The following is an 18,783-nucleotide window of genomic DNA, read 5'->3' as shown; positions in this document are numbered from 1 at the left end:
AGCATTCTCTGCAGCAGGCGAGACCCTGAAACAACCTCATTTTCTCGGTATATGCGGTTAACTGTTCTCTTTTGTCCAGAATGGGTTTGTAACAGGAACTTTTGATCTTCAAGATGTTCTTTTTTATGGAGGAAGCGGCTTCAGCATCATGCGCTGTGTGAGTTTCGCTCTGGAGAACTGCGAGAGGAAGGAAGGGAACTTCTCCATCTTTGCCCTGCTGAAATACAATTTCTACCTCCCCTTCTTCTTCTTTGGACCTGTGATGACTTTTGACCGATTCCACAACCAGGTGGGATGGGTGTACTATCAGGTTTCTTGTTGCTGCCTTCTCAGGGACCCCTCACCTGTACATTTCTACACCGTGCCCCCTTCAACATGGAGATGAACGCTCACCCTTTGCCAAGCTGGTGCCCTGCAGATGTTTTGGACTACAACTCCCATCAGTTGGTCCAAAGCATCTGCAGGGCACCAGTTTGGCAAAGAATGCTACAGTCCATGAAAGCTTATGCCAAATAAACTTGTTAGCCTTTAACTTGTCTTTGCTTCAAGAGACTAACATGGCTATCCTTCTGGAACTTAATATCCATGCCCATTTTCAAAAAAATGTAAAATGCAACATGAGCTACTGAATCAGGACCCCCTGCTTCACATTAGTGAGGACAAGGAAATTGTCACCACACAGCACCAGGCAGTGTAGTGCAAACGTGGGCTACAACAATTTGAAATACAATAGGCCTCTAAATGTTTCCACTTCAGTTCCTGACAGGAACTGGTCTCAGATTTGGAACTTGTATGAAGGCTATCCAATGAACCTTTTAATCAGAGGCAAGTGGATCATCATTTATTTATTTATTTAATAGATTTATATCCCACCCTTTCTCCCAGTAGGAGCCCATGTCTCATCAACTCCAACTGGTAGTAATGCTGTAGGATCACAGGCAAAGTTTATTAATCCTTTTAATGGGAGATGCCAGGGGTTGGACCTGGGACCACCTCCATGTATGATACACTTTGCCACTATGCTATGCGCCCAACTCTACCTGATGAATTTCAGTCTGTCATATAAAAGTTAAAGACATGCTTAATATTAAAAATGGTTCAGAACAAATTACAATCACAAGATAGGGTGGGTTCTAATATATATATATATATATATATATATATATATATATATATCACGTCTCAAAAAGGCTAGGGTAAAGAGTTGTGTCTTCAGCATACAATGGGAATTTGCATCACAAAGGTGCCGGATGCACTCGTGTGGGATGGATGAACCCACTGAAGTCTGCACCATCCCAGTTCTGCATAGAGATGGTCTATCCTGTGCTGTTTCTGTGCAGATTTGGAAGGGGAAATCCGTACAGTTCTGTGTGGAGACACAAATGTAAACAACAACAACAACAATAATGATAATGATAGGGTGTCTGTGGTCTACAGGGTTGCCTCCATCTGGTAAGTTGGTAACACGTTTTCTTTGACTTGAAAAACTGGGTCGTTGCCACTGGTATGCAGGGCTCCTTGTTGCCACACACTTTGAAGAATTCTTCTTCTTGTTGATGATGATGTTTAATTTATGAATAGCTTCCCATGAGGCATGCCAAAGCAACTTACAATATAACAACATATATGAAAGAGTTACATGTATAAAAAAGTTTTAAAAATTGCATATACAAAGACTATTTTTAAACAATTATAAATGTTTTTAAAAGTTTAAAATAACAGCACATGCATAAAATCAGTTCAGATCTAGCAGAGATACCAACTGGGATAAAGACAGAGTAGAACAAGTCCCCCTGGGAGCGATGAGAGACTGGATGATGTGCCATCGCTTCCAGAGAGAATTGCACCAAAAAATCGTGGCTGCCCTATCCAGGTAAACAACTATAGCGACATGGGAGCCAGGTGGGCAAACTGATGGCTACAGGCCCTTTGGTTTTGCCTTCCTTGGATTTTTATTCAAGTACCTCCTGACGCAACCTTATGCTTGCTCAGGATTGTGAAGCAGTATCAGAGGAAGGAATGCCTGGCGGTGTGTATATGTGTGTGGGAAGGTGCAATCTAAGCACACACACACACACAGCTCATAGAATGTAGAGAAGCTGGGCCTTATCACAGTTATAGTTTGGCAAGCTGGTGGCACAGCCAGGAGGTGAACAGAACAGAGCTGAAGCTTTAAAACCCCCAACTTAGTGCTTGGTCTATTGGCTGACCTTCTTTCCTCCTGATGCTCTTTTGCAGCCACTCATGTGCCATGCTGCATTCTGTGGGTCCATGAACAAAACACCTAAAATGTTCATCTTCTTTTTTTCCCTTGGCCACAGGTACACATCAGTGAGTTGCGACGCAAAGACAATGAAATGTGGCACATCCGTGCCCATGCTCTCATCCATCTCGTGGCCATTGTGGCCGTGGATATCTTTTTCCACTTCTTCTATATCCTGACCATTCCTTCAGACATGAAGTTTGTCAGTCGCATCTCAGACTGGGCGTTGGGTGAGTGAAGGCACAATTCTGTGCTCAAAGAGTAAGGAAGACTTTTCAATTTTTTTGAGGGGGTTTGACACATAGTTCATTCCCGCAGGCTCTTAAGATTACTTATGACTAGGGATGGAAACCGTGGATGGGGGGAAATTCAGTGCTGTTTGCATTTTTATAACAAATTGTGTAATTTGAACTTCTAGAACCAATATGCAAGACACGATTATCCTTCAGAATCCGCACTGCTCCAAATTCTGCACTCTACAACCATGTGTAAAAAATGCATATGTTAGGAGAACGTGTGTGAAAATAACAGACAAACATGAGTTACACCTGGAAAAAATGTTTGCAAAAATGTGTTGTTTATATTAGTCAAAACTGCATACAAAATGGGTGTATCACTGGAAATTCACACTAAATTGCTGATGAATTGTCATGAGGATTTTTTAAAAAAAAAAACCAACCTCAAATTGCTGAGCAAATCTGGAGAACCTGGCTGGGAGTCCAGAGTGTGTGAGTTCAAATCCTCGCTTGTGTCTCCTGGGTGTAAAGGACCAGCTAAAGATCACCCCACAGGGAGTGGCTCAGGGGTTACGTGCCCTGCCAAGCTGCATAGTCCCAAGGAGCCCAGTTGCCCCCCAGCTGGCGGTTGCGGACAAGGAAGGGGCTGGCTTGTGCAGCTGTGGCAAGCTGAGCAGGCCCTGGACAGCTGGGGAGGACTAGCCTCAGAGGGAGGCAATGGTAACCCCCTCGAATACCGCTTACCATGAACACCCTATGCATAGGCTCGCCATACGTCGGGATCGACTTGAACGCAGTCCATTTCCTCAAAGCTGAAACAGAGGGAACCTAAAGTGACAGTTCCCTCCATCCCTAGTGGAAATAACTCACATTGGCACACGCCAGACCACTTACTCTGCAGGGTTTTGTGCATTGTCTTGTATCTTAACACAAGGCAGGAGTTGGCAAAAAACGCCACCTGGCTTTCACTCTTTATACCTGGACACCCCCACACACATATCCCATTTTAGTGGAGGAAATGCCAGGCTGGCAAATGTACCATAGGGCATGGAGAGGAGAGCTGGTTCCCTTTTGTTTCCTGTCCACAGTGATCCCTTCAAGTCTGTGGTATCTGAACTATTCTGGTAGCTCCACTGTGGGACGAGCCACTTGTGTGCACAATGTTGCCATGTGCTGATACAACCCTTGGGGTAGCATGCAGGGGAAGGGGCAGGGTCTAGGGACAGGGGTGGGGAACTGGATCTAGTTCTGACCCACACTCTGCGGACCATATCTGACAGGTGGACGGGGCTGTCAGGTGACTCAAACTTCAAAAGCAATCCTGATTCTTCTCATTTGCCTTTGTACCCCCAACTTGAATTCAAGCCAGAGCTGCACAGGAAGAATCTTTGCAGCTGCAGCTTGAATTTAAGACTAGGCTGCAAAGAGTCCTGTTGACAGCAGGGCTTGCATTCAGCGTCAGAGTGCAGGTCAGTGGTGACTGCAAGCCCTGCTTTCAGCAGGGATTGGCTGCCCCTGAGTGCTCCCAGGAAGGAAGTCCCAAGTTCAGCTGATCCAGTGGGGCTTGCAGGCAGCCCCAATCCAGCGCCCACAGCAAGGCCCCCTTTCAACAGGGATCAGCTCTGCTTGGCAGCTCCTATTAAGAGCTTCCAAGAGGAAGCAATGACAGTGGAGCTTGGCATATGATGTCAGTGTGGGAAAGGACGGCCATGGCTGGGGAAGGGGAAAGAACAGCTTCATGGGCCAAATTAGGAGCCCTTTGTTGTTGTTATGTGCCTTCAAGTCGATTACAACTTATGGCGACTCTATGAATCAGCGACCTCAAATAGCATCTGTTATAAACCACCCTGTTAGTTCAGGTCTGTGGCTTCCTTTATGGAGTCAATTCATCTCTTGTTTGGCCTTCCTCTTTTTCAACTCCCTTCTGTTTTTCCTAGCATGATTGTCTTTTCTAGTCAATCATGTCTTCTCATGATGTGTCCAAAGTAGGATAACTTCAGTTTCATCATGCAAAGCAGTTGCTCCACCACTAAGCTATGGCCTGTCCCCCTTTTGCACTTTCCACCAGGAGAGGGAAACCTGTGGCCCTCCAGATGTTGGAATACCATCATCCCTGACCACTGGCCATGCTGGCTGCTGGAAGTTGGAGTCCAGCAATATCTGGAGGGTCACAGGCCTTCTACCCCTCCTTTACACGTTCGCTGTAGGAAACATTCCTTTCAAGGGATGTCCATGCCCCTAGTTAGGAACAATGGAAGTTGTCTTATACCTAGTCAGACCATTGGTCCATCTGGCTCAGTATTGCCTACACTGACTGGCAGTGGCTCTCCAGGGTGTCAGACTCTCTCAGGTCTACTTGGAGAGGCTGGGGATTGAACCTGGGACCTTCTGCATGCAAGGCGGATGCTCTACCCACTGAACTCCTGCAGCCCTTCACAAACCAGCATCTCTCGGGCTCATCCAGCTTCTTCTAGTACTCTCCGCTTCCTCCTGCTCCCTTCCCACCCCCTTGCGCTGCCTGAAGCTCGCTTGAAGCAGGCCTCGTTCATGTCTCTTAGAAACCTAAACTCTGATCGATGCCACTCAGGCGCTGTGCTGTTCTTTCCTTGGATGTCAACCTGCTGCCCCTCTCCTTCCACTTCTGTTCCACAGCTGGCCTGGCTTACTCCAACCTGGTCTACGATTGGGTAAAAGCCGCAGTGATGTTTGGGGTCATCAACACCATCGCCAGGCTGGATCACCTGGACCCTCCCCAGCCGCCGAAATGCATCACCATCCTCTATGTCTTTGCAGAAACGTGAGTGTCCGTCCGTCCGTTCGCAGGGGGAGATGGTAGGATGGGCCAGAGGTAGGATGGGCCAGCTGGTGGCTCCATGTCAGGGGGGCAGTGGAATCCGCTCCAGCATCCAGCTGCTTCAGGGGAGGATCCTATGGCTAGGAGTGGTGGAGCTCTGCAGCACACTTTAAAACTGCCTCGCACAAGTTGTGACACACCAAAGCAAACATAGCCAGCGAGCAATGTGTAAGGGAGGCCTGGGAGAGACCCTGTGCCTGACAGCTGCTGCCAGTCAGCACAGACAATATTGGGCCAGATGGACCGATGGGCTATAAGGCAGCTTGCTATAGCGGCAGCCCTCCAATCATTCAGTTTAACTTCTTGGTTTTTGTCTCTATTTGGAAAGCTGGAAAAGTTTTAAACAGGATGACGATAATACGGCAGAAGCAGCAGCAACAGTCAAGAAAGCAAAGCGATGAAACAGCAGGCAGCAAAATAAGCAGGCTGCTAAAAAGTCTTGCATGCACGCACGCTCCCTGTTTCTAGATTTTTTATTTTTCAAAACTTTCCTCTTGCGAGGAACAACTTCATTTCCCTATTGTCTAATCCCACATGGTTTGCTTTTATGGTGGCATTACACTTTTAATTCATGTTTACATTTTTATGTTGTGCTGAGAAGCTTTGAAAGCCACCTTGAGCTATGGAGGAGGGCAGCATTTAAATGCATACCTGAAAACCATGGAAGGCTGTGTGCGTTGGGAGCACTCCTTCACCCATGGGGACTTTGGCATTAGAGCTTAGCTCAGAGCACCCTGCATTGACCATGTACATAGAGCGACGCAGATGGAGGTTTAGGAACAACAGATACGTTAAAGCATCTGGTTTTTCTAACTTTCCATTTGTCTTGCAGGCACTTCGACAGAGGGATTAACGACTGGCTGTGCAAGTAAGTTCCCTTTCCACTTGACATCTCTCAGCATCTCTGGGAGACTTCCTGTTCTCAGAGCAACTTATTTGCTGTCTGGGATGGACAAATAAGCTAAAATTCATCTAGCCTGCACTGTTTCATTTGGGGAAGTGAAAGCTCTAGCCAAGGTTTGTGTTGCTGTGTGTGTTTTGACTCACAGGTACGTCTATGATTGTATTGGGGAGAATCACAACAATATCTTGAAGGAGCTGATGGCCACCATCTCCACCTTTGCCATCACCACCCTCTGGCTTGGCCCTTGCGAGATAGTTTACATCTGGTCCGTCTGCAACTGCTTTGGCCTCAATTTTGAGTTATGGGTGCAACAGTTCTTTCAGCTGAAGCAGTTCGCTGGGATGGAGGTACAGTGTTCATCCTTGATGCATTGCCAGCCATTTAAGATCACTCCCTTCCACTTGGGAATGCCCAATTTTGAGCTTCCAAGTGCTGCTGATTCCAGCGGGGCTTGCTATCAGTGTTGATCAGTAGACTGCAAGCCCTGCTTGAGAAAGGAACAATCTTTGCACACTTTAAGGATCCTGATTATTACTTTGTAGCTGCATGTTTACCTGCCCTACACCTGTTGTCATATGACATCAAGTGGGTGTGGCTTTGTGAAAACATCCTCACAGGCCAAATTAAGACCTCTGTCAGACCTCATTTGGCCCGTGAGTTTTATTTTTATTTATTTAATTGCACTTTTAAACCGCCCTATAGCAACAAGCTCTCAGGGCGGTGTCCAACAAGGTTCCCACACTTGCTGGAGGATATCATGTCACAGCAGAAGGACTACAGATGACATCCGAGTCCTTTCTGCGATTCTGTGTTTCCATTTGCCAGCCACAAATGGGATGGGTGCTCCTCATGCATGCATGTTTTTTGCAGCATCCACAGAACATTGTTAGAATAAAAATGCCAGCCTGTGTTCTCTCTCCCCCCATCCCAATTTCATCCACACTTACCCTTTATGGGAAGAATCAGATCCGTACAAAACAAACCTGTTGCCAATGCCCCCTCTGCAAAATCTCAATGCTCCACTAGCAAATTAAGCCCCGTTAGTCTACTGAAGGAGCAGTTGGCAAGAGGCTTTATGGCATGGCCATTATCTGTTTTGTTTTTTGTCTTCGGAATGTACAGTTGCCCAGCAGGTTGAGGCAGCGGCGGCTTATGGCTCCATGTCAGTGGGGTAGCGGAATCCGCTCCAGGTTTTAGTCTGAATGTTCAAGGAGCTTTCAGCACTTTGGACAGCTCCTTGCACATTTGGGAGCAACTTCCATTGCCCCACTGACATGGAGGCAGCTGCCGCCAGTGGCCTAAGGCCATGATGAGGCAAATGATGAGAGAGAGAGAGAGAGAGAGAGAGAGAGAGAGAGAGCATATTCTGCTCCTCACACTCCTGTTTGATGTCTCCTTCCTTGGGCAGGCCAATATGTCAGAGGCAATGTCCCGACGGATCAGGGGCGTCTTTGGGGCAGCCAATTTCTGGGCCATCGTCCTCTACAATATCCTTGCCCTCAACAGCCTGGACTTTGCCATTCTTGTTGCCAAGAGAATTCTCCAAACAGGTAAAGTTTTTCCAGCTGAGTAGGCCCAACCCCTTCTAATGGCTGAAAACGATTTTCCTTGTGGCCACACCCATTAGCCAACGTAAATGTCAAACCCACCAGAGACCCGCTGCTGAAAGCTGGACTGTTTTCTCGGAATCGATATGTGGAATTCGACACCGGCCCCTTCACCCCCCGAGGTCTCACCTGGAGCGGCACACATCACTCCTGCTGTCCTGTGACCCCATGGGAGGTTTTTGACCAGCCCTTATAGCATCCTTGGTCCTTCCGTCTCCCACATAAAACATTGCCTCACGCCTGGTTTAATGACATGAGGGACCTGAGGCTAATAGGAGGGAGGGGCCTAAACTGGGGTGACCCCCAGAACTCTCCCCAGGCCACACCCCTCAGTGGCTGCCATGCTTTGTATCCAGAGTGTTTTTGCCTAACTGGAAGAGGTCCTTGAACTCTGATAAGGCCTCTTGGATGGAGAATGGAGGGGCGTGTGAGCATGTGTAGAAGGAAACTAACCTACTGGAGAAAGGTAAAGTTTACATTCGTTGCTCTTTCCGCTTTTGCCTCTGGTGTGTGGCCCTCCAAAGGTTGCCCAGAAGGGAACACGGCCCTCAGGCTGACAAAGATTCCCTACCCCTGGCCTAAAGTGGTATGTAGTGCATATTGCAAAAATTAAAAATCATAGACTGCCTCTTCCCTATTAGGGTTGGAGGGATCTCTCCGTTTTGGTCCTCTCAGTTTCTCCACATTTGAATTGAATTCTCCACATTTCTGCAGCAAGTTGCAAATTTCTTTTTCTACATGTTCTCATGAAAATTCTCCAGCATTTTCATGCAATTTATGCTACTAAACACATTTTGTGTGCAGTGTTGACCAATGTACACATTTTTGCAAGCAGTTTCTCCTGCGATAATGCATTTTTGGTAGGTTGTTTTCACTCATACATTCAATTTTTTTGCACTTTCCCCCTTAATATATGCATCTCTGTAAACATTTTTCAGTCAGAGAACTGCATTGCAAAATTCAAATAAGTGTGAATTTTGAAGGATGGCTGCGTTTCAGTACTCATATTGTTTCAGAAAGTGCGGATTTGATAGATTCTGCTTTAAATGTGAATGGAATTGAATTCCCCCCCCCCTGCTTTCCTCTCCACTTTACTCTTAGATCATAGTCGGCTTTATTTACCCACTTATTCTTCCAAATTGTCTATGTCCTTTCCATTCAGTTCACCAACCTCTTTAGTCCTTTCTCTGGCTTTCTCCCCCCCCCCCAGCAGCGCCCTTCGGCCCAGCAGCAGCAGCACAACAGGCAGAAATTCAACATGTAAAGTTTTTCTCATCACTGTGTTTTCATCTTGAGAAAACGTTACCTGTTGACCCACTGCCTATTGTACAGGCACAGGAGCCATGCCAAAAAGAATACAGTTGTGGGAAATGTAGTACTTTTGAGCACAAAGTGCAACCACAGCCACCTCTCTTAATCAACTCAGTAAACTAGGGGGCAGGTGTGGGGAAACACTTGGTTCATATTGTAATAACTGGCACTTCTCTAAACAATGTGTAAACCAAAACACTATCCTTTGAAATTTGCACTTCTCTGAATTTTGCAATGCAGTCCTCTAATGAACAGTGGAAACCTAATGCACAATGATAATGCTACATTCAATAAGGATCTTGGGATTGTTGTTGATCACAAGCTGAATATGAGCCAACAGTGTGATGTAGCTGCAAAAAAGGCAAGTGTTATTTTCGGCTGCATTAACAGAAGTATGGTTTCCAAATCATGTGAGGTATTGGTTCTCCTCTATTCGGCACTGGTAAGGCGTCATCTTGAGAAATGCATCCAGTTCTGGACACCGTACTTTAAGAAGGATGCAGACAAAATAGAATGGGTTCAGAAGAAGGCAACAAGGATGATCAGGGGACTAAAAACAAAGCCCTATGAAGAGAGACAGGAAGAACCTGTTTAGCCTTGGGAAGAGAAGACTGAGGGGAAATATGATAGCACTCTTCAAGTACTTGAAAGGTTGCCACCCAGAGGAGGGCCAGGATCTCTTCTCGATCGTCCCAGAGTGCAGAACGCAAAACGATGGGTATGGCAGTGGAACCAATGACCGAGGGAGGTGGTGGACTCTCCAACACTGGAGGCATTCAAGAGGCAGCTGGACAGCCACCTGTTGGGTATGCTTTAATTTGGATTCCTGAACTGAGCAGGGGGTTGGACTCAATGGCCTTATAGGCCCCTTCCAACTCTATGGATTCTATGGTTCTATGAAATAATGGGTACCTTATGGTAAAGCGTGCATGTGAAAATGCATATATTAGTGAAAATAACATAGAAAAATGCATTATGTTAGGGAAAATTGCTTTGGGGAATGTGTCTATTAGAATTGCAGACAAACATGTGTATTAGGAGGGATGCACACTAAAATGCTGGCAAATTTTGCGAGGACTTGCGGAAAAAATGGCAGACAAAGACTGGAAACTGAGAGAAACTGAAAGTGACAGGTCCATCCATCTCTCCTAATTATATTTGTGCATTGATTTATTAAATTACCGTCCGGCCCTTCCTCCCAAAGGATCCCAGGGTGGCAGACAACACAGCAGCAAACAGTACAGTTAAAACATTGAATAAAACAAATAAAGACATTTTAAAGCATTTAAATATCTAAAATCATTTTAAAACAATCACATATAATTTCAAGGTGGGCTGGAAACAGTATTTTCAGCCATCAAATGCCTGGATGAACAGGAATGTTTTTAAGTTCCTCCTGAATTTGCTAATGTTAATATGAGGGAGGCAGACACACCTCACCAGGGAGAGCATTCCATAAACAGGGAACCACCACTGAGAAGGCCCTGTCACAGCTCAGGGCCAAATGGACAGCACCACCAACAGGGCCCCCCTGCCAGTCAGAGGACCCAAGACAGTTGATACTGGGGCAGACACTCTTTTAGGTACTTGGGCCCCAAGGCAGAAGCTGTAGCTCATAGGCAAGGTTTGAGACTTGTCTGTTATTTTAACAGTAACCAGCAATTCTGCTTACAATTTGTAGAGAGCATTCCAAGTGCATGCAGCCCTTCACATCCATTATCTCAATGGTCACGCTACTACAACCCTGTAAGGTGGAGCAGTGTAATCAAATCCATGTTATAGATTGGGGGACTAAGTCTGAAAGATAATGGCTTAATGGCATTAAGGTTTGAAGTGGGACTCTCAGGGGCACATTCTTGCCCACCATACCATTTATTATTATTATTAGTAGTAGTAGTAGTAGTAGTATATTATTTTATATTTTTATTGATTTATTGGATTGTGCTTTTGAATTTGTTTTTACTACAATTTTATTGTTTTCTTCTGTATTGTTCTGTTCACTGCTTTGAGGGCCGTGGTCAAAAAGCGGTATAAAAGTAAACCAATGAATAAATACTACATCCATTTAATTAAGATTTGTTGATTTTTAAGATGAACAAATTTAAGAAATTAAGAACTGGCTTCAAGCCCAGAACTTGCAGTTCAGATGAATGCTTTGAGTACATATGTGTGCATTAAAAAATGTGCATCAGTTGTGTTCCTCTTTAATCGTCATGGCGTTCACTAAAGAATCCTGGGAATTGTAGTCTGGCTGAGGATACAAAGACTGGTCTGTTAGATACCCCTAGCTTCTCTCACAGAACTGTAACTCCTAGGGTTTGGTGAGCAGAGGAAATGACTGTTAAACGAGGCTAAGCCTCATGGCCCAGATACGCTCAGTCTCTCTCATTCCTCAGCAGATGTTACCTGGCCACCAGTTATGAAATGCCTACCCTGAGGCCACGTTGATCATATCTCCCTCCTCCTCAGGTTTCCCTTTCAGCACTTGTTCCATCTGGTTCATCACTTATTGCGGCGTGCAGCTGATCAAGGAGAGAGAACGTTTCCTGGCCATTCAAGGGGAGAAGGAAGACAAGAAAAAGGCAGAGTAGAGGAGAGAGGAATACCGGCCTGGCAAAATGGCGGCTGCTGCTTGGCGTCCTTTCAGACACGCTAGGCCAAAGTGCCCAATCTTTTCAGCCTGAGCGCTGTGCGCTGCCAATCACAAAGCTCTACTTTAGCTATGTACAAACTTATCTGTGTAACCAACTCCTTTTCTCGTTTAAATAAAAAAAATATTTTCTATAACGCTCGAACACAACCGATACCAAGTTATTATTGTAAAGAATCACTATGGTGTGTGTGTGAACATAAGAAAAGCCCTGCAGGATCAGGCCAAAGGGCCATCTAGCCCAGCATTCTGTTCTTATAGTGGCCAACCAGACGCTTCTGGGAAGCCTGCAAGCAGGACCTGAGCGCAAGAGCACTCTCTCTTCCTGCGGTTTCCAGCAACTGGTATTTAGAAGCATACTCCCTCCAACAGTGGAGGAGTTGGTGTGTGTGTGTGTGTGTGAATTGTGTGTGCTATGATTCACAGCTCATTATTTCTCAGGAGCACCTATAATTCCTGACCAGTTTCTGGTTCTATATGACGAGTGAGTATGGAAATAAGCCATTAAATGCACCTGTACTACATAAATAGCAGGAAGAATGCTGCTATCGTGCCCGTGTCCTGCTTGTGGGCTTCCCAGAAGAGGCATCGGGTTGGCCACTGTGAGGACAAAATCCTGGACCAAATGGGCTTGATCCAGCAGCCAGGCTCTTCTGATGTTCTTATATATGTAAGCCAAAGGCACAAACCCATCCACGTTGAAAAGCCATCCAATAAAGATGTACTGTGTGAACCATGTGGATGGAGGGAAGGGAGAGTAAAGGCACGAGAGTGAACATTGAAAACTGATGGCTGCTTCTTATAAGGAGCCCCTTATATATCGGATTCAAATGGTATAGCACAGTGGGGAGTAGAGCCTGGCTGGGAGTCCAGAGTCTGTGAGTTCAAATCCCCGCTCGTGTCTCCTGGGTGTCAAGGGCCAGCTGAAGATCACCCCACAGTGAGTGGCTCAGGAGTTACGTGCCCTGCCACTTGTGCAGCCATGGGCAAGCTGCAGAATCCCAAGGAGCCCAGTTGCCCCCCAGCTGGCAGTTGTGGACAAGGAAGGGGCTGTGGCAAGCTGAGCAGGCCCTAGCCAGCTGGGGAGGACCAGCCTCAGAGGGAGGCAATGGGAAACCCCCTCTGGATACCGCCTACCATGAAAACCCTATTCACAGGGTAGCCATAAGTCGGGATCGACTCAAAGGCAGTCCATTTCCATTTTATATACCAGATTCCTGTATCATATGGTTCATAGTCTCCAGTTTGTCAAGAGATTACACGTAGTCTGCCAGAAACATACAACTTTGAATGTAAACTGTGGTGTCTTGCCAGAGGTCAGAGCTCAGAGCTCAGAAACCATCTGCTGCTTCTGTAGGTTGAATGCCCTGTGCCAGGATGCTATAGAGGGCTCCTCGGCCAATCAGGGGGCAGTGCAGAAAGCCAATCAGAAGGCTGAAGAGTGCCCAAAGAGGTTCCAAAAGCAAGTGAGGCAGCAATGTGAATTGGAGCACTTTGAATGGCTTCGTGCTAAAACCTTCTCTCGCTAGAACTGAAGGGCACATTCTGGCTCTGTGTGTATACATGTACTTGGAACCAGTGAAGACTGGCCCATCAGGGCAAATGGGGCACCGCCCCACCAACCTCAGGCAGCTGTCAGCCAGCCCCCACCTCCAAGCCTTTTTACTTACAGCCTCTCATTGGCTGTGGCTCCACCTATTGTTGGTCTTCCTGCCTTCTGCCCTATCAGTCGCAGTGGGCACCAGCCACTGCTGCTTGGATTATTATTGTTATTGTTGTTGCTGTTGTTGTTGCTGTTGTTATTATTATTATTAGCAGTAGCAGTAGTAGTAGTAGTATTGTTAGTAGTAGTACTGGTAGTGGTGGTGGTAGTGATACTACTACTACTTCTGCTACTGCTACTACTACTTTGTCGTTATGTGCCTTCAATGAATCAGCGACCTCCAAGAGCATCTGTCATGAACTACCCTGTTCAGATCTTGTAAGTTCAGGTCTGTGGCTTCCTTTATGGAACCAATCCATCTCTTGTTTGGCCTTCCTCTTTTTCTACTCCTGTTTTTCCCAGCATGATTGTCTTTTCTAGTGAATCGTGTCTTCTCATGATGTGTCCAAAGTATGATGACCTCAGTTTCATCATTTTAGCTTCTAATGGTAGTTCTGGTTTAATTTCTTCCAACACCCAATTATTTTTCTTTTTCGCAGTCCATGGTATGCGCAAAGCTCTCCTTCAACACCACATTTCAAATGAGTTGATTTTTCTCTTATCCGCCTTTTTCACTGTCCAACTTTCACATCCATACAACTCTGGGCCCCTCTAGTTTTGTTGTTGTTATGTGCCTCCAAGTCGACTACGACTTATGGCGACGCTATGAATCAGTGACCTCCAAGAGCATCTGTCGTGAACCACCCTGTTCAGATCTTGTAAGTTCAGGTCTGTGGCTTCCTTTATGGAATCAATCCATCTCTTGTTTGGCTTTCCTCTTTTTTTTACTCCCTTCTGTTTTTCCCAGCATGATTGTCTTTTCTAGTGAATCATAGTACTGTGATTATTTGAATTTATACCTTGCCCTTCCAAAGGAGTCCAGGGTGGCCAACATAAACAAAACGATTTCACAAGAAAAAGAAAAACTTACTAGAAACAGTTTAAAATATTCCAAAGCACAACATTCCTGGAAGGTTCATACTGCTCTTAAACAAAATTAAAATGCAAGTCTCATCAATCACCCTTTTCACAATGAAGATGATGACACTGACGGCTGTCGCCGGTTCCTCCTTTTCCAAACTTTCAAAGTCACACAGGCGATGGGTAGTCTCCGTCAATCCCTGGCTTTAGAGTGAATGGACCACTAAGCAACCTCCATGACGCATCGATGAGAGCCCAACGACATTGGGTGGATTCCACACCCCTTCCCAGAAGAACTAACAGTCTGTGCACAATGAGGCTAAATTTAAACAGGCAGCTGGGCCTTCTGGAATCTTACAGAAGGATCTAAAGTTAGATCGCAACTGAGTGAAGGGCAGCAGCTAAATGGGGACTGGACGTGCAAGGGTTCCATTTCACCAGGTTAATGCCTCTTTCTGACTATTGAGATTAAAGTCTTCATTGGGGTTAGCCCAACTAAAGGTTGAAGGACGGAGGGCAACCAAATGCAAGTTAAGTTGATCCAGGATTTGAAAAAGAGGACATATTCAACATGATTTTCTCTGTGTATGTGTGCAAACTTTGGAAGAGCCACAGCTCAGTGGCAGAGCATCTGCCTTGCATGCAGAAGGTTCCAGTTTGAACCCCTGGCATCTCCAGATAGGGCTGGGAGAGACTCCTGCCTGAAATGCTGGAGAGCCACTGCCAGCCAGGGTAGACACTATTGAGCTAGATGGACCAATGGTCTGACTCTGTATGAGGCAGCTTCCTATGGAAGTCTAAACTGTTAATAATTTCAAGAGCATATTGTCAATGTCGGAACTGCAGTAGAGGGTATGGTTGCCAGGTTCAGGGCCTGAGACTGATCCTGTACCTTTAGGAGAAGAGAAAGTCAGCAAGTGCAGGTGTTCTTGCAACCCTGTAATGGGAAAAACCACAAGGTGGAATTCTCCCTTTCCCCTGCACAACTTTTAAAGATACAGAAGACCTCTTGGTTGCCAGGCCCAGCCTCCACAAGGTCTTCTGTATCTTTCAAAGTTGTGCAGGGGAAAGGGAGAATTCCACCTTGTGGTTTTTCCCATTACAGGGTTGCAAGAACACCTGCACTTGGCTGACTTTCTCTTCTCCTAAAGATACAGGATCAGTCTCAGGCCCTGAACCTGGCAACCCTAATCCTGGGAAGTGTTGTTTGTGAAGGGTGCTGAGAGCTGTTAAGAGACTCCTATTCCCCTGACAGAGCTCCGGTTCCCAGTGTGGTTTAACAGTCAGCCCCTCTTCCCAGAGAACTCTGGGAACTGCAGGTCTGTGAGGGGAACTGGGTCTCCTAACAACTCTCAGCACCACAAACTACACTTCCCAGGATTCTATGGGGGAAACCATGCCTGTTTAAAGTGGAATAACAGTGGAATAAAGTGTGAATGCAGTCATGGTTAGGATTGCAGCCTTGGTCCTTCTATGTTCACCAAGGTTTCTCCCAGCTGTGTGTGCGCGTAGGAGTGTGTGTCACATTAAGATCCTTGCAGAGCCATTCTTTTACTCAAAAGTAAGCCCCACTGTGTTCAATGAGGTTTACTCCCTAGTATGTTTGTTTAGGATTGCTGCCTAAGGGATAAACTACACATTGTCCTAACTTCATAACTCGCAAATAGATCTAGTTTTTTTCTTTATTTAATTACAAGTGTCTGGAGTCTCATTGGGACTATAGCTTGTGGAGAGCTTTAATCCTTCACTCCCCATGCCAGAATCCCGGTGAAGTTCACACACCCCTCCATACATGCTGCAATTAACCTTAGCAAAACAATATCCCATTGACACCAGTTTGTCTAGATTCGGACATAATAAAACTCTGTTATAGTTAGTCTGTGGTTGGACAAACTATGGCTAAAAGCTAATTGTGGTTTATTGAAACACATCAACTTCAAACCATGGGTTATGAAACTGCCTTGTTTCTACTAGCCATAGTTAAAATTAACCACAGTTTATGGTTCAGATATATCACTAAACTGTGGTCAATCAAAAGCAGAAGTGAGAGATCACAATATCCTCTTCATGGCTGTGTCATGTGGATCTTACACAGTAATTTGCCATCCTTGTAGCGGATGGAATGACTGGGCCTTTTGAAAGTAAAGAGTTGGTTGAGTGTTAAGTCCCCTTGGAAAGGGGCAAATTAATGCAGATGGGAAAATATAATCCACTGGCACAGAGAGGATAGGGAGAATGGCTTGGAGCTGGCACAATGTGCTGCTTTGATAAACTCTGCTAACTGTGGTTGCCAGGTTCCTGGCCTGAGACTGATCCTGTATCTTTAGGAGAAGAAAAAGTCAGCAAGTGCAGGTGTTCTTGCAACCCTGTAATGGGAAAAATCACAAGGTGGAATTCTCCCTTCCCCTTGCACAACTTATAAAGATACAGAAGACCTCTTAGTTGCCAGGCCCAGCCTCCAAGAGGCCTTCTGTATCTTTAAAAGTGCTGCAGGGGGAAGGGATAATTCCACCTTGTGGTTTTTCCCATTACAGTGTTGCAAGAACACCTGCACTTGGCTGACTTTCTCTTCTCCTAAAGATACAGGATCAGTCTCAGGCCATGAACCTGGCAGTGCTAACACTTTGTTTGCTGCAAAAGACATGCAAAGTACATGCTAGATTATGAATTCCAACTGTACTCATCCAAGACTACACCTGTCAATGAGAATAAATCAGAGGCCTATATGCTCTGTGTCAACCCATGTGCTGATGAAATCTTAATTCTCCAGTCATAATAAGTTCCTATAATCTGAGGGAGGTCCACACATACATTTGCTTGCCTTGCAAAACATACCTCCTGAGATCCAGATTTTTTAAAAAATATAAACAGAATCAAATGGTCTTTCCCGCCCTATTTTGCATGTCAGCTGTCAGTCATGAATCCTGACCTCCAAACGTGCCATCAGCATATTGTAATGCACCCAGTAAATGATTAAAACCACAATAACCACACACATCTAAATGTCAAGTAAAGTGTTCTCTTAAATAACGGCATAAAAACTGAATATATCCTAAGTTGTTAGTGGAATGGTTTCAGTTGAGATTTTAAAGTTTGGGTGGATTCTCAGTGTTTTCGATTCTCAAACCCATAAATCTATGTATTTCTTGGATTTACAACCTCCAGGGAGCTCAAGGCAGTGTGGATGGTTCTTCCTATGCATGATCTTCACAACAGCCTTGTGGGATAGGCTAGGGTGAGAGACAGTGACTGGCCCAGTGACCCCCAGTTAGCACCATGGCTGCGTGAATATTAAATAAGTTATTATAGGCCATGGTGAACTCTTGGGACAAAGTGATAGAAGTATTATTGTGTGGGACAGACTTTCTCTAAATTTGGCTTGCCGCTAACAATCATTCCATATATTTCTGATGTTCAGGCAGTGAGTGCCATCACTTATGTATGCAAAACGGCATCACAAACTCAAGAGAGGTACATAGCAGCAGCCTTGGGGAAACTCCAAACTTCACTTAAGTTGGGGTGATGGTGTAAAAATAGATGAGAGGTGGAATGGAATGGAGTATCCTGAAGGTGGGCATGGCTGGATGACTGGAATACAGAACAGAAGCACTTCATACTGCAACATTCTGTTGCAGGTCCCACTTGTGTCCTAACTGACAGCCAGTTAAGGCCTGCTAGTATGGTGGTCATACCTAATTAGCAGCAATAAGAACGCAGTGTTCTTTGTGGGAAATTACGAAACCAAACGCTGGATGGGGAATTAAATTGGAGCACACTTAAATGCAGCCTCAGTTCAAAGCTTGCTGGAATAGGTTGCTAAAAAGTCTTTGGCTTGGCAGAAGTAGCTCCTAGAATATTATGGCTCTTGCCCTGCTGGTGTTGCTTAAGACTGGTGGCATGCCTGTTTCCCATCTGTCCAACCTGTGCATTTGTAAATAAAAAGTTTATTACAAAAGGCACCATAATTTGAAGGCGCTTGCTCCTCAAGAGGAAACTACTCCTGTAAAAGGCTGCCCCTGGAACAGGCTACCACTTGAGAAAGCTGAGCGCACACACCAACATGTATGTGAATAAATCAAGTCACATAAATGATCTCTGAGGAAACAAGGATCAGCAGCATTCACGACTTGGACAGATTTCCTTCCCTCCCAACGGCGATTAGATATATTTCTTCATTGTTTATTCAGCTCTGACTTTGCAGGATATTTTTAGCATGTTACGCTTTACTCTGGATTTAGCAAAGAAGGCTAGAGATATGGCATGTGTGCATGTGTGTGTGTGTGTAGTCAAAACAGTCCCCCTGGCACCTGAGGTTGATTGCAGGAGCTTTGATTC

The 18,783-nt window shown here is 45.5% G+C and overlaps 1 protein-coding gene across 2 annotated transcripts in view; it reads left to right on the top strand.

The window, feature by feature from the left end:
* The window catches only part of HHATL (hedgehog acyltransferase like), a 39,051-nt gene extending 27,089 nt beyond the window's left edge, over positions 1–11,962 (top strand). For both annotated transcript variants that reach the window (XM_061587235.1, XM_061587237.1), the window contains exons 6-12: positions 80–289; positions 2,322–2,493; positions 5,152–5,296; positions 6,186–6,221; positions 6,403–6,604; positions 7,666–7,807; positions 11,645–11,962. In XM_061587235.1, coding sequence (XP_061443219.1) covers positions 80–289; positions 2,322–2,493; positions 5,152–5,296; positions 6,186–6,221; positions 6,403–6,604; positions 7,666–7,807; positions 11,645–11,766 — 1,029 coding nt within the window. In that variant the 3' untranslated portion in view covers positions 11,767–11,962. The remainder of the gene's footprint in view (positions 1–79; positions 290–2,321; positions 2,494–5,151; positions 5,297–6,185; positions 6,222–6,402; positions 6,605–7,665; positions 7,808–11,644) is intronic.
* Positions 11,963–18,783: the final 6,821 nt, after the last annotated feature.

This window comes from Rhineura floridana, chromosome 10 (assembly GCF_030035675.1).
Source record: "Rhineura floridana isolate rRhiFlo1 chromosome 10, rRhiFlo1.hap2, whole genome shotgun sequence".
NCBI classification, from domain to species: domain Eukaryota; kingdom Metazoa; phylum Chordata; class Lepidosauria; order Squamata; family Rhineuridae; genus Rhineura; species Rhineura floridana.
Note: the sequence above shows the minus strand (reverse complement) of the source record. Positions and strands in the feature narration are given on the sequence as shown.